The sequence below is a fragment of the Limanda limanda genome, chromosome 12, assembly GCF_963576545.1.
Source record: "Limanda limanda chromosome 12, fLimLim1.1, whole genome shotgun sequence".
Classification (NCBI taxonomy): Eukaryota; Metazoa; Chordata; class Actinopteri; order Pleuronectiformes; family Pleuronectidae; genus Limanda; species Limanda limanda.
Window position 1 is genome coordinate 8,190,945 of NC_083647.1, and position 15,965 is coordinate 8,206,909.

Genomic DNA, 15,965 nt, shown 5'->3' on the forward strand with positions numbered 1-15,965 from the left:
GCCTGTTGTTCCTTTCTTCTCACACATACACCTGCAGAGGAAATATGTCTTTGCGTTTATATTACTTGAATGGCTGAACGGTTTGTCAAACTGGATTGGAGAGAGAAGTTTGAGTCAAAGTCTAGACTGGTGACATAGATACTGACAAGAGGTCAAAAAGGGAAGGAGACATCATGTTTTCCCTAACGCAGTTGAACTCTGCCCTCCAGTGGACACCTGTGCCCATTGGCCATCCATCTCTTTGTTGCTCTTTGCTTTGTGGATTAAAACGAGCCTTTATCTTCTGAAAATGCAGCAGAGGTAAACTACCATTAAATGGCGCTGTTTTGATACCTGGCTCCTCCTCCAGTTGGAATTCTGAAGTGTCCTTGCACCCCAAATGGCCTCTGACGGCTGTTCAGTGTGTGAATGGTGTGTGATAGAAAAGGTGCTGCATTTAAAAGCACTGTATGAATGTGTGTGTAAGAGGACGAATACAAGTTGTAGTGTAAAGCTCGGTCAATAAGACTATAGTCAAAATATTGAGACTGTATCACATTAATTCAGGCAAATTGAGCTAGTATTGTTGTTTTGATGGCGTTGGATATGCTGCTTCTGTACTGATCTCTGTGTATTTCTCATTCCGATGCATTTGAAGCTGACATGTCAACACTTTGAGGTTTTTGGTTCCCCTCTGTGGTTCAGCCTGCGTTGTATCTCTTCAAGCTTCATGTTGATGAAAATAAGGAAGAGAGCTGAATGAAAACAACAAACTTGAAACAATCGATTTGGCTTAAATTTGTTTTCTTAGACTTTTGACAATAAAAGCCGAGATCAGGGTGTAATAGCATCCCCAACATACAATGAAATATACACACTTTACAAGTACAGCTCCATCAAAGTATATAAACGTTTTACCTTCAGACAACAGATACAGCAGCATTTGAACACCACGTCCCTCCACCTGACATATGATGTATATTGTTCAATAATTAGGTTTTCATCCGCTGTAATTATGTTAAGTCCATCAAGAAAACTTCAATCTACTGTAGGATGTGATCGAGGGAGATTACCCTCATGAAAACATCCTAAAAAGACATCTCAGAAGGCAAGAATGTCCATAAAGGTCACACTGTTAGGTCATGATGAGCCTGTACCAAGTCAACACTTGGTTCTTTGTGTCCTCAGTTAACGTTATGCAGCTGAAGTTTGTTCCCTTTCAGTCCTTCTTGTGTCAATGCTGCTCTCGCTGGAGTCTCCATGGTCACTGATGGAGGGAAAGCCAACCCTTTGCTCGATCCATTGGGCGACACTGAGCAGCTTCATGTCTTGGACGGCGGGGCCGATGAGCTGCAAACCAATGGGAAGCCCTCGTCTTGACAATGCGGTTGGCAGTGACACAGCGGGAAGACCTGGGGTAGAGAAGAGGGACCGAAGAAGAATGATCGTTCATGGGAAGACAATGATAAAGATGTTAAGGTTAGTTATGGGTTAGGATTGGACAGGACAAGGTTTAATTGAATGCAAACACACTGGATACACCTTAATCTGAGCTGAAATAAGGAAGTGTTGAGGTTAAAGGTTACATGTTGCGATTCGCCTAAAGCTGTGGTTCGCTCTCCGTACCTGCCATGTTGGCCGGTTGGGTGAAGACATCTTCCTGCGTGCTGCGTGTCCGGTTGTCTTCCTGCATGAAGTCAGAGTACCGGGTTGCATCGGTCAGAGTGGTGGGTGTCAGCAGCACGTCAACACCTGAGCTGAACACACGCTTGAAATCATCCGCTATCAGCCGCCGGACTTTCTGGGCCTTTACAAAGTAGTGCTGGTAGCTCCTGGAAAAATCAGACTGATTGTGTCAATCACTTCATCCTGGACTTTTTTGAAATATTAGAGCATCACCACACAATTTGTATGCCCCCTTAGTTTAGAAATACAACTTAAATAACCAAAAGTGCTCCACTCTAGTTGTGGAGTCTCATGATGACTTAGATCTGAGGGTAGAGAAAAGGTCAAAGCAATGTAGTCCCACACTGACGACTATAGAAACTTCCCACAATTCTCAGGTGTAAAAGCAATGTTTGTGATGGTGGTGCTCGCTGTTACCTTGGAAAAGTTTACCACAATTCAAGATAAAATCATATAGATTAACCATGATTTCCCTTTCTAAAGTCACCACAACAAGGTCAAATTCAAGAAGAAGCACTGGAGGTCATTGGAAAAGGATCATTTGCAATGGTTTATGGGATGTGCATTTCCTTCACTCTAAAAATAATTATGTAAACAGTCTTGCACTTTTGCCTTTCCACTATTTGTTTACCCCAGGATCAAATGCTTTATGGTCTGGATTCATCCTGGTTGCAGACTTAAAACTGATTTTCTGAAATGTTAATGGAGAAAAAGAACAGGAAATCTACTTTCAGAACGAGAGCTGTTTAAAAGGGGGTGATCTCTATTAAGCTCTATACAGTCAGAGGGAAGTGAACAACGATGGTGTGAGAGGGTTCGGTGTGTTTGTCTCACTGTTGAAGCAGGAAGTAGTTCCCAGAAAGAATCCTCCCTCTCACCACGTCGTTGAAGCCCTCGTGTCGGGTGGAAGCGTACATGGCCTCTGTTGAGCTGTTCACCTCACTACGGTGGCCTGACAGAGGAGGGACAGAAATCCATAACATTAGCTTCATCGCCATCTTGTGACATGTTGCCAACACATAGGATTTGGTGTAATCTAACTCGTGAGGTTTGACACACCGCAAAATGCTTCTCACCACAAATCTACCATATTGGAGGCCGGTTCATACCATATTCAAGGCCGTCAAAACGGGCCATGTTAGACGCCACCTCCGCGTAGCACAGGACGTGGTAGCACACAATGGAGTACTGGGTGTGGGGGAGCGAGACTTGCTCCACCTTCGCCCCTGCTCTCTCAAACATGTCAGCAACTCGACTCCACTGAGCGAGAGTCTCCTCAGACAGTCCCGGGGCGTGGTACTCCTGACAAGACCAGAAAGACATGGAGCTTGATGCAACGGAGTTCGGCAATTTAAAAATGTTTAAATCTTCTTAATTGTAAACACCATACTGTAATATACTGTTCAAGGAATTTATCTTTGTGACCCACACGTCATTTAAAAACCTGGAAATAGAATTCATTAAAATGGATTTCATACTTTCAACAGCTTGTTTTCAGAAAAAAAAATGTCTTCCAAAGTTTTTTGTTTTTGTTTTTCATGTGGTCTTCCTCTGTGTATTTAAATCAGTATTTTACTTCCTGGATTTGTTTTTCCTGGTAGAATGAGGAAGTTCCCTCTGACTAAATGTGTGAGGGGCATGTGTTGCCAGTGATGCTGAGATAACACAGACAAAAGATCGAAACTTAACGCCAGAGCCAAACTCACTTTAGGGATACCGACACGGATATTCTTCACGTCAAAGTCTTCGGGCAGTTCGGCCAGGGATGACGGGGGAGGGATTGTTGTTGAGTCTCTAATATCAAGGCCTTGGAGGATACCTGTGCAACATTTCAAAACAAATTCCCAGATAAGGTCAACTATTAAAAGAAAGTACTGTATCTCATATGAGCAGCTATACTGATTTATTCAGGACACATATTCTCAGACAGATATAAAAGGTGCCCTGTGTAGAATTTAATGTTCAGTGTCTGTGTTTTTCACTAAAATGCGGCGTTTGTATCTTTAAGGTCAAACAAACATAGTGAAATGTAATTTGTTTTCCTCATGAAAGATTTGCAAATTTCCTTTTTTAACATTTTCAAGCGTGCAATGAAAATACTAATGTTTGCCTGCTAGCCTTTGTGGCACACTTCTGTATCTGTAACTTCTGTGTATTGGTGTATAACTGCTCGATTACTGCAAAACCAGGAGCATTATGACAGGATATACATGATGACTCACCTATGAAAATATTGCTCTATAGTGCTACTAGACTCAGCTGGTCCTTCACATGTGGCCCAGGACACATTTGCATTCACATTGTTAAAGACTGTGACCACATGCGTGCCACCTCTGAATGTGGTCTGTGTGATAAGAACTCAGGATGTATCCAGGGCACATTTGCTCTTACAGCTGACCATGTGTGATCGAATCACTCAGGGTTGGGCCTAATACCAGGGTCTGAACGGTGTCAGTAAGCCTAGACTGCTTATATCTGTGCACTGATGCACAGATGCTGGACAGATAAAAGGTTTTCCTACCTAGGACTACGGCTGCATCACTGACACTGCGTGTCAAAATGCCTGGGACGTCCATGGAGTTGACCAGAGGGATCAGACCGTGTCTGGACAGCAGACCGTAGGTCGGCTTTAGGGCCACAAGGCCACAAAGTGCTCCAGGATTACGAGTAGAACCACCTGTGTCTGAACCCAGAGCTCTGCGAAGTAATCACCAAAACATCTCATTTACGATTGAAAACACTATTTTGAATCAAATCTTTACGTCTTTGTTTATATATTTTTAACAGTTTGGCCGAACTAGTGAACATGGTTCTGTTCCCTCACAGGTAGCTGGAGAGTGAGGCTACAGCTGCGGCACTTCCTCCTGAACTTCCTCCAGTTATGACCCAGTCAGAGTCCGGTGACGCCCCTGTCTGCTCTCTGTAGGGAGCAGCGTAGCTCCAAGGGTTCCTCACTGGACCCCAAGCCCCGTCGGTACTCCCTGCACTTTGAGATAAATAAATATATAGATAAGTGTCTCATTCTGCAGGTGTTAACGCCTGTAACAGCTTTTCTCAAGCAATAAAGAACATATACTGGGATTTGTAAGTAGCTGTTAGTAAAATAATAAAACTACGGCCTTACCCCATTGCAAACTCATCCAGGTTTGTCTTCCCCACCAGAACAGCCCCTTGGTCTATGAGCTTCTGGACGACTGTAGCATTGTATGGAGGACTGTAGTCTGTAGCAAAAATAGAGGCATGTTATCATTACTGGATACATTAGCTTGTAAATATAAGAGGGGGCAACTCAAATTAATTTACCTCTGAGCATCCTGGAAGCACATGTGGTCCTGATATTCTCTGTGCAGAAGTTATCTTTGACTGCAAAGGGGATTCCATCCAGAGGACCTTTGGGGGCACCTGATGGGTGACAAGGTCAGACTGTAACATTTGTGACTCCACTCAGGAGAGAATAAAATGAACACCCATGTGTCCGCACCTTGCAGCAGTCTGGTTTCGGCTTCTTGAGCCTGCTTCAGTGCCAGCTCCTCTGTCACGGTGATGTAAGCATTGAGATGTTGAGTTTTCTTGATGCGGTTCAGACACCTTCTACACAGCTCTGTCGCGGAGATCCTTCCCTCCCTGAGCGCCAAAGACACCTGGAGAACAATTAAACACCAGAAGTGGAAAGTGACTAACTTAATTTACTCCAAAAGCCTTTTCAAAGCAGACACAGAACCCTTATAGAAAATAACAGATGTTATTAATACAATAAGAATCTTCGGAAGCTTAAAAATATTCCCCTCTGGCACCCAGATAAAAGTGCAGATCATTTGCCGCTTTTACAGTTGTAATGATGCTATCAATATTTATTTGATCATCTTCCTCACTGTGGGATATATAGAACTTGTGTTATATTGCTACTGATGACAATTATATTGCAATGATTATAGAAACAGTTTTATAGCCCAGCCCTACCTGATCACATCGAAATATGACATGTTGAGTCATGTACCATACAACATTGAATGGTGTGATTCTGCATCACGGCTAAACCTACAATAGAGTGTGCTAATACTTAATCACAAGGTTCATTTTAAAGCTGGTCTGTTAACACGGGGTATTCGCTTGAAACTAAACTGTATCATTGGTACTTTAAAGGTCTTTGCAAAGCTTCCGCCACAATGAAATGAAATTGTGTCATTGTTTCGTTACTACAGCACAGACTCATTTCAGGGCCGACGACTCATGTAAATACTGTAGTTCATAATTACACAGTTTGTTAGCTGTATTGGTTCTATATGCATTTAACTGTGTAATAAAGTTTCCATAAAGAAAGTATGTAGTCCAGTAATACGAGTCTAAAGCTGTAATCAAACCGAAGCTAGTTGTAAAAGATACAGTGTTTAGCTAAACTCTAACACAAACAACCAACATGGAGAACTGAGCTCAGAGAACCACTCCACTAACCTCCTTTATCGTCAGGCCGAGCATGTTGACACTGGTTCTGCTGTTACTCCTCAATTCTAACAACAACCTTCAGTCAGCGTGCAGAAGTGACAGCAGGAAGCCGCCATGTTTGTTTTGGCGGCCACTGTCCAGCAGCACCTCCTGTGATTGGACAGCAGGGCAGTAAGGCGCGCTCTGATTGGCTGGTGGCGCTGAGCGGTGACCGAGGCGCCGGTGGAAGAAGAAGCATTTTACGGAAGAGGACGTTGTTTTGAAATGGTTATAGATGTATAACTACAGCTATGTGAAGGAATATTCAGACCTGTTTGCACTAGCAGAACATGTGTATAGTCAGAAGGCAGAAGTGGCTTATGACGAACTCATAAGAGTTTAATTCAGCTGCTTGCTGCACTGCTCGGTCGTGTGTCGCTGATTTACTGTCGCACACATTGATTCGACAGTGTCCAGACCTTGAAGAGTGTAAAGATGGCTTCTGTGGGACACTTGGTGTGCAGGCGGTGGTTGTGTGGTGGTCTGGGCAGATCACCAGCAGCTCCCGGGCTCAGCAGGTCGCTCACCTCCTCCAGCACACGCAGGAGCACCATGCCAGCCTGGGTCATTGACCAATACGGAGGAAATGATGTTCTACGGTTCACTAAAAACGCCAGATTCCCCATCATCAACTACCCCAACGAGGTCATCGTCAAAGTGTGTGCGGCAGGACTGAACCCACTGGACGTCAGCATGAGAGGTGAGTGACGTCACGGTTACACCTGCAGCTGGGGTGAACCCATGACCACCTATGAAAAATCTCCAAATCCATTCAGTGAAAATGTTTGATATTCAGCATGTAGGTAGTCAGAGAGGTCCTGAACAAAGGCATATCAGTCTCTCTCTGAACTTATTGAGCAAAGTGTTTTGCTGGCTTGACTGCAGTCACATATGACATGTCAAAATTAAATCAAAGTCAAAAGCAAAACATTCTTACAAATCTTACAACAGTTATGTGTTAGATTATCTTGGCATTACATGGATTTATGTTGGACTCCTGTTATATTGCTATTGATGAAAAGTATATTGAGATAATTATTCACATTGTTTGATCTCCCACCCCGATTGTACTATATATCCAGGTTGAGAAAAGAACATGCTCCTTGATTACAGTCTTTTTTTCCCTCTGACTCCTACTCAGTACAAGGCCTTTAGACTGTTGTTTCTGGGGGTTTGCAGTTTATTTGAAAAAGTTCATAGGACTTCATCATCCTCTCCCACACAGCCAGGGCTCGTTACACCACAACGTGATCTTCGAGGAAATAGTGCAAGAGTGTGTGGGAGGAGAGAGTGGGCCAGCAGCAGTGAAAGTTTTTGAGGTTGTTTCGTGAAAATGCAAGTTTCACACGTGGGTGTTATTTTGTTCCTACATTCATTTCATGTTTGGTACAAACAATTAGTGACTAACATGAGTATGACAACTTAAATCTGAAATGATCCCACCCCCACAACATACTCTCGCATATTAGACACCACATGTTAAAATGAGATTTGAAATAAGCACAAAAAAACTTTCCACGCTAAGACAATGAACATGTAAACAACCTTATTGATTCAAGATCATATCTCATGTCTAACTAAAGGTCCTAAACACCTTTATTCATCTTTGATTCAGTTGGACCTGTCTTTATGTAATTTGTTTATAATATCCACTTTAAGAAAAAACTGTTTGATGAATCAAATTACCCAAAATCCTTTTTTTTTGTGAAACTGAAACCATTGCGGCTCCTGGTAGTCTGAGTCCCACTTGCCCGGTTGGTAATGCAGCCTTGTGCCTTCAACTCAAACTTAGCACAAGTTTACAATGTGAAATTAAATGTACTAAGAAAACAACAAAAAAAGGTAGGGCCACAAATTTGTGAAAGGAAGGTTCAAAAACTTAACTTAAAACAACACCTATAGCTTAAGCAAGTATAAATGGTTACTTTTCACTATTATCTAAAATTGAATAGATCAAACAATTAATTAATTACCAATTTTAGTTAATGAATATTTATTTTTTGAAACGGCAAATAATCTCCTATAACCGCCTTCCCTTTTCTCATCTTTAACTGTACTGTATAAGCTCTAATTACTAACTCTTTCCCTCTCAGGGGGCTATGGTGCCGCTACACTCTCGATGAAGAGGGACCCTCTGAATATCAAGCAGTCGGGCGATGAGTTCCCTCTCACCCTGGGGAGGGACGTGTCGGGGGTCATCATGGAGTGTGGCTTGGATGTGAAGTACTTCAGTGAAAGGGACGAGGTACAGTGAAGCAAACCGCAGACAGGAGAGACCCAGCCTCAGTTACCACTCACTGAGGGACGATAACAAAAGACAAGACAAAATAAAATGAGAGTAGAATCATCCATCGCTTGTTCATCGACAAGATTTACACACAAAAATATTCACTCATTTCAACAGTGGAGGATGTAGGTTGGTTCTGAGATGATTCTTTCATATTATAGTTTGTGAAAAAATTGTCTGAAGATTATTTACAGACTTCAGTAGATCCTGCATCACCATCACCACCACGTGGCCACAGTGCGTTTCGTTACAGCTTCACTTGGCTGAGAAACAGAAACTGATCTTAGATAATAACCGTGCATCAACGTGAAGGGCTTAAGTAATTTAATTATGAAATATTAACAATGAACAAACAAGAAGCAGATTTACTGATCTTCTATACTTTATTGGAAAGTGCTATGCACATAAAGTTATTATTGTCATTGTTATTGTTATTACTCATATCCATTTATAATAAATCCTCCTCAGCTTTCCTGTCACCTCACAGTTCCTTTGTAATTATTTCCATAACTATCATTATTATTCACCTATCACTAATACCATTATTAGTCACTTTTATATCAGTGATTTAGACCAAGTTTCCATCTCAGATATGATTTAAATTGATAATATATTTAAATGACTATAATTTACAGTCACACTTTTAGTGTGAAGGTAAACTGGGGTTTTAAATAGACCTGTTTTAGCACTTCCTGTCATCGTATTGTGCTTCTCTCACCACATGTCTGCTGAATGAATGAGTGACTCATACTGTGATGAAGAAAATGTAATATATTACTTTATATCATCATCGTTCTATGTTTGGTAAATGAGTTTTTTATTGTTGTGTGTCTCCTCCAGGTTTGGGCTGCGATCCCACCTTGGAAACAGGGCAGCTTGGCTGAGTTTGTGGTGCTAAGTGCCAATGAGGTATTGTTCTGATCATGGACTCATACTGGGTGGATGGATGCCATTTATTGTCATTGTATAGAGTATTAGATTGTTTTCAGCAGTCCAGCTGGCATTGATACATAAAGACAAAAAGGGAATTCACAAAAAAGAAAAATCCCTATAAATATATTAAAATTCCAATACAATTTCCCAAAAATATACAATTTTCTATAAACTTATATATATTCCTACCAAAAATGACAATAAATACTCCTAAAAAGTTCACATTCAGATAAATTATTGTACTTGCAGGTATGTTAAGTAGAAGTTATATAAACACTTGTTACTTTTCCTGTGAATTTTCCAGTAAGTGTCATAGTTTTGCTCGTGTACGTGTGGAAGTAAATGATCAGTTCAATGTTTTCAGTTTCCTCCTTGTCGATTGTGGCTTGTCTCAGTGACACACTTGTTTTTTCTTTCTAAAATTAAAAGACCTGACCTGCAACGTGCCCAACAACTTATTAAGTATGTCCAGATGAGCTATAGCTGACGCAGGGGTTATTTTGGAAAGGTGCTGATCTTATAATAAATGCCATTCTGATAAATGTGTGTTGTGCGCAGGTGTCCCACAAACCAAAGTCCCTGAGCCACCCAGAGGCAGCAGCCATTCCATATGTGGCAACCACCGCCTGGTCAGCACTGGTCAACACCGGTGGTCTCAGTAAGGACAACTGTGCCAAGAAGCGGTGAGGGATAAATGCTGACACACTGCTACACACACACACACACACACACACACACACACACACACACACACACACACACACACACACACACACACACACACACACACACACACACACACACACACACACACACACACACACACACACACACACACACATTCCACTTGTTGTTAATCCCTCTCCACCCCAGAGAGGCTCCTTGTCTTTGATCTAGTCGATTATTTCACTCATCGCTCCGTCTCAGCTTAGCCCTTGTTGGCCCTCTCTGTAATGAGCCTCCGGGTGATGTTCTCTGCTTCTCTGGCAGCGGCTCAAACACTCCCTCACACCCCCACGGACCTGACATGCTACTACATCTGACATGAATCCTAATGAGGGAGAGTCTGCGCATCCATCATTTGAAAAAACATTGTCGAAACAGTTTTTTATTCAACACGTCTGCTTCTCCTCTTACCCACAGGATCTTGATCCTCGGAGGATCCGGGGGCGTGGGAACCTTTGCTATACAGGTATGGATGAAGAGGTGGATGATGAAGGCCGAGCAGCATTCATGTTATGTTTTTGTAGGTGCATCAGGCTAAAGTGACCCGCTTTACATTCGAAACTGAATATGTTCACCCATTCTCAGTGAGAGCAGCATGAAAACTCAGAGAGCACATTCCCCCAGAAAAACAGTTCCCTAATGAAACTATAAATTAACCAGATATGGATTTTTATTTGGATCTGCACCAAATTATACACACTCATAAATATCAGTCCCCTAAAATGCCTGATCCAGGGACAGTTGACGTGGTTCTGGCATCAAGTCAGGTCGCCTTCCTTTGGAGGTTTACGAGGCAGGAGGAGGAGATCCTGGGGAAAACCAAGAACTCGCTGGAGGGACCACATATCCCATCTGACCTGGGGACACTAAGGGATCCCCTAGGAAGAAAATGGAAAGTGTGGCTAGGGAATTATTCTCTGAGAAATCAAGAAAAATGGTTAAAAAACCCCTCACTTATCTGCCCTCTGATCCAAATCTGCACCAAAATTTGGAAAAAGAAACAAATGAAAACATGGTCTCCTCGGTGGAGGGTCATTCAGGTCACCTCTCTCTGTGACTTACATTACACAGATGTAACATTTGATATATTCCCTGTGCTTCTCAAACACTGGGGAACATTCAGCCGCCTACAGTAACCCAAATATGCTGTACATGTGCTGTCTTCTTACAACATAAATGACACAAATTACATTAATATGCTCATATTGGATGATAGGACTGTCGTTGTGTGTCCAGATGCTGAAGGCGTGGGGGGCCCATGTGACTGTTACCTGCTCCCAGGATGCCGAGCGGCTTGTAAGGGGGCTGGGGGCGGACCACGTGGTGGACTACACAGCTGGACCTGTCGAGGGGCCACTCAGTGAACTGGAGAAGTGAGAGAATCACACACAAACATGTCTACAGGTTTTTCTTTTCATTCATGTTGGTATTTAATTGGAGTTGGTGTCTATACTAGCTTGCCCCTGTCATCACGGCAACCCTGTCTCCCAAGCTGTAGTAGGCTCTTTAGTGTGGGAAACCTGAGCCCTTTAATTTTCTAATGAACTTAATCACATTCAGAGTGTATCTCTCTCTCTTCAGGTCTTTTCAAGTGTCCTCATCGTTCCTCACCTACATCTCCTCCTCATTTACTTTATTTCGTCGCTTGTGTCGTCTGTTGTTTTCACCCCCCCTCTTCCCCCCCTCTTCACCTCCAGATTCAACCTGATCCTGGATAATGTCGGTGGGGACACGGAGCGTTGGGCGTTGGATCTGCTTAAGCCCTGGTGCGGCGCCAAGTATGTCACACTCGTGACTCCGTTCCTCCAGAACACGGACATGCTGGGCATCGCTGATGGCATGATGCAGACTGCTGCTACCGTGGCAACCAAGGCCCTCAAGGTAACCATGGCATGCACCGAGGCAGTTTGGGTCATTACTCTACATGTTTAACGTTGAATGAAATACTCACCGTAAAGTGCAGAGCTGGAGTTGAAATGATGAACGTGCTTCTCGGGATTTCCTCTTTATGCTGCTCAGTTAACCTGCCTGACACATCCTGGAAAGAAATATAGATTTAAAATAAAAAATCCTTTGAAAATACCTGCACTGAGGTGAACGTGTGTAAAAAAGCCCCCAGTCGTTTTCTTTCTTAAGTGAGGGGAACGTTTTCACCACCCATGTCACAGTTACAATTATATCTTTCCAGTTGCTATGGTTACAGCGTGTTTATAGCGTAAGCATTCTACGTCATACTCATCTTTCTTCATTCATTCAGGTACATGTCAGGACAAATCAGGACAATATATAACATTATCCATTATCTCTCTCACACACACACACACACACACACAAACACACACACACACACACCCACACACACACACCCACACACACACACACACACACACACACACACACACACACACACACACACACACACACACACACACACACACACGCCTGCCTGCTTGTTGTATCCTGTCATGCCATCGCTGTGACGACTGTGGTGAAGAGCTTGCAGTGTGTCTGTGGTGTGTGTCTGTGTGTCACAGCTGTGACTGTCACTCCTTTTTTCCCCTGAAGTCTTAACCACACGGTTGTTGAGGTAAACTGACTAAAATATGTCTCATTGTTGTTTTTAGAGGTAAAGTTTTACAGAAGAAAACTGAACACCTCTGCTTCCTTCTTGCTTGTTTCACCTTAAGCCAAACATGTCTCCTTTTTAAATTGAGGTCCTATTGGATATAATAATTGCCATTATAGCTGTATAATACCAATAATACCAACATATAATCATACAGAAGATCTTAAGAACAGATCTGAACATTTTCAAAGTAACAAGGAAACTGTGTCCTCATACATTTCCACCTGAAACAAAGTGTGGTGGAAGTACTGAGGCAAACTTCTTCTATTGAACTTTCCTCTTAAAGCTCACTCATATTCAGCCAATAACAGTCAAAACACATAACTACATTCTAATAGGAGTGTTGCAGTTTTTTTGGCTTTTTCTTTTTAAAAACATTGTCAGTCAAGGCAGGGCACTGTATGTGTTCATCAGACATGAATATGTTACCACCATCCCAGACACATCATACACACATATTGATATGTTCTACGTTATAGAATTTAAGGGGGTTCTCGCAAATTGGTCGTGCTGTGGACTAATTTTACTGCTCACGTGAGTTATCGTATACCCTGCTAGTTGGATTGCTGGAGTATGGCTGGATTTAAATTCCTCATGAACACTTAACAAATAAGAGTGGGGGGATTATAATGAGACAGTCTCAGAGACGCTTCTTCTCTAACTCTGCCTGCATGGAGTTTTACTCCTGTGTGGGCTCTCCATTTCTCCACTTCACTTTCAGTACAGAAACTTTCCAGCCCTTAACCTGTTCTCCCTCACAAAGTGGAACCAGATAGGATAGTGTGTCATGTACTGTGAGGCTTTAGCGGCGCCATAGAACTGTTCATTTTGTTTCCTGTTTCCATGCAAATGGCATCAGCAGCCACGTGGCCCACATGCCTCCTGCTCAAATTCATTTCAACTCCCTGAATTGATGTGTGAAGGGCTTAGCTGATTAATTTGTGTTTTAAACAAGGTCACAAACCATCCATAGAGAACCACAATGAGAGAGATCATTCAGACTGATGCAGCGGACGTGTATCTTTCCTGTCGCTCCATCGTTTCAGTGTTGATAACTGGGGTTTTCTGGCAGAAGTGACGAGTTATTGTTTGGAGGTTCTCTGAGTAAAAAGATTAGGAGAGGTTCTGTGGGTTTTACCAAACAGGAAGCCAAAAATGTTGTATCATCACGTCATGTCTGCGCACAAAAACACACTGTACGGTTAGTGAAAGAAAACTAGAGTGCCCACAGGTGGTTGGTTATCACACTGTCCTCATTTCTACATAGGCCTGAAGGAAACATGTTAGGTAACTCCTTTGTAATCCCTACACACACACACACACACACACACACACACACACACACACACACACACACACACACACACACACACACACACACACACACACACAAAAGGTCAAACTTAACAAAAGACTGAGTCAAGTCCCTTTTTCTGGGAGTTGGGGAGTTGCAATGAATCCTACCCAGCTGTTAAAGGCTTAAAGGAAAAGGGCGTGTGTCTCCACCCTCATGCACCTGACACACATGGGACTGTTTGAATGTCTCTGCTTACGAATAATTTTACGTACAGGCTGTAGAGAACACACTTGGTGTCTGTGTGCATCCTGGAAGATGTGAATTGAAGAGAAGAGTCAGTTACATGACAATATCTGTGTAGAGGTTTCTAACATTTGCTGGTTAGAAGCTACTGGTCATCTGAAATAAGGCTGTAGCTTGATTTCTTGTTTAGCTATGTGACCGAGACTGTTTTTCAGAACCGATCATACACTGTCAAGTTAACATCCTCAATATTAAAGTTCTTGCAGTGAAAAACATTGTAATTCCGTTTTTTTTAATTCCCTGCTTTTTTCTGTTTTTACATGTTCTCGCAGCACCTTGTTAAAGGAGTTCACTACAGGTGGGGATTCTTTGCACCAAGTGGCCCTGCACTGGATGATATTAGGGAAATGGTGGATGCAGGACAGGTACTGGGTTTATTCTCTCACTGCCGATGGACTGCTGATGAATTTAAAACAGCAGAATTTTCAATAAAAAAGGCTATGTCTCTGTGATTATTAGAAATTATTGATGAATTCTACATCTCACCTAATTGAATTTTCCTTACACTGTGCAATATGATGCAGTACAGTTTCTTGACCTCTATTTTGGCGACTCCCTCCTTATCTGAACACTTTGTTTGAGATAGAGAACATCACCTAGAAAAAAGTTGGTGGGAAGAACAATGAACATTTGAAATCCGAATTGACTTTAGTCTGTTAACACAAACTTTCCAATCATTGTGGGAAATTTGGCCTGATGGTAAATTCACATTCTGCTATAAAAGCCTACAGCTAATTAACATAATCTGAGGATATTGAAAATAAAAACCTGTTTACTCAGCATTCCTCTCTCTCTCTCTCTCTCTCTCTCTCTCAGATCCGACCTGTGGTGGAGGAGACGTTCCGATTTTCCCAGGTGCCCCAGGCCCTGGAGAAGATGGAGAAGGGTCACGCCCGAGGAAAAACTGTAGTCCAGGTCATAAACGAGGGGGATGACTCATAGCCATGACTCTTGGACACTATACTCTCCTCTGAATGACTATGAAACAAATGATATCAGTGAATGGAAAAAATCTTCAGATCCTGGGTTGTCGCATCCCCAGCTGCAAACGTACATACTGTATATAAACAGTAAACATGGTCACTACAGTTATTGCTGTTCCCTTGTGGATGTTGTAGCTTTACTGTGTATGATTACTGTCTGAGCACTTTATTAGGAACGCCTGTCGATTCACACCAGCAGGAATCAAATCTGAGAGCACTGGCGCCCTCCGCAGGCTGCTTGCAGGTGTTTCTTTCTTCCTCTCATGCCGCTGCCTGTGTTACTGCCTGGTTGTCAAAATGTTCTGTGCTCACGAACATGTATTTGTACGTCGATTCTCAGACGTCCAGGTCATGGTCTCTACAGGAGTTGTACATGTGCACATCAGAAACTAGACAAGGCAACACAAGCAAGTCATGGTGCCAATGTACACAGGAGCAAATATACAACTGGACTGTACAACTCAAGATATTTAACAAACTAGGTTCACAGCAACATACGGAACGTGAGTGCATTCACTTGACGATTGGTCAGTAGTTTAAAGAATAGAGCAATTTACTTTATTTGACCATGTAACTATAAACGGTATAAACAATCTTAGAGCTGTCTCCTAATTTTTTCTAGAGCTGTATATGGCATTGTTCAAGTTTGTCGGCTTTTCGCAG

General features: G+C 42.5%; 2 protein-coding genes across 2 annotated transcripts; one reads left to right on the forward strand and one right to left on the reverse strand.

Moving 5' to 3' along the window:
* Positions 1 to 777: 777 nt before the first annotated feature.
* On the reverse strand, positions 778 to 6,229 carry qrsl1 (glutaminyl-tRNA amidotransferase subunit QRSL1). The gene is made up of 11 exons (XM_061082569.1): positions 6,118 to 6,229; positions 5,147 to 5,306; positions 4,969 to 5,067; positions 4,790 to 4,886; positions 4,490 to 4,651; positions 4,187 to 4,362; positions 3,372 to 3,484; positions 2,775 to 2,967; positions 2,500 to 2,617; positions 1,606 to 1,811; positions 778 to 1,391 (listed from the first exon to the last, which is right to left on the reverse strand). The coding sequence occupies exons 1-11, from the start codon at positions 6,139 to 6,141 to the stop codon at positions 1,174 to 1,176; spliced, it is 1,566 nt and encodes a 521-aa protein (XP_060938552.1). The 5' UTR covers positions 6,142 to 6,229; the 3' UTR covers positions 778 to 1,173.
* A 118-nt stretch (positions 6,230 to 6,347) lies between these two features.
* Positions 6,348 to 15,900, forward strand: rtn4ip1 (reticulon 4 interacting protein 1). Its single transcript, XM_061083079.1, has 9 exons — positions 6,348 to 6,847; positions 8,241 to 8,392; positions 9,275 to 9,343; positions 9,926 to 10,050; positions 10,511 to 10,559; positions 11,330 to 11,466; positions 11,791 to 11,974; positions 14,592 to 14,684; positions 15,136 to 15,900. Exons 1-9 carry the CDS (start codon positions 6,583 to 6,585, stop codon positions 15,259 to 15,261), a joined length of 1,200 nt encoding a protein of 399 aa, XP_060939062.1. The 5' UTR covers positions 6,348 to 6,582; the 3' UTR covers positions 15,262 to 15,900.
* Positions 15,901 to 15,965: the final 65 nt, after the last annotated feature.

Coding starts and splice junctions, on each gene's coding strand:
- rtn4ip1 (XM_061083079.1), top strand. CDS start 6,583: ATGGCTTCTGTGGGACACTTGGTGTGCAGGCGGTGGTTGTGTGGTGGT. Junction 10,560..11,329: donor TGGGAACCTTTGCTATACAG/GTATGGATGAAG, acceptor TTGTGTGTCCAG/ATGCTGAAGGCGTGGGGGGC. Junction 11,467..11,790: donor CCACTCAGTGAACTGGAGAA/GTGAGAGAATCA, acceptor CTTCACCTCCAG/ATTCAACCTGATCCTGGATA.
- qrsl1 (XM_061082569.1), bottom strand. CDS start 6,141: ATGCTCGGCCTGACGATAAAGGAG. Junction 5,307..6,117: donor TCGGCCTGACGATAAAGGAG/GTTAGTGGAGTG, acceptor ATTGTTCTCCAG/GTGTCTTTGGCGCTCAGGGA. Junction 2,618..2,774: donor TTTTGACGGCCTTGAATATG/GTATGAACCGGC, acceptor CTCCTCTGTCAG/GCCACCGTAGTGAGGTGAAC.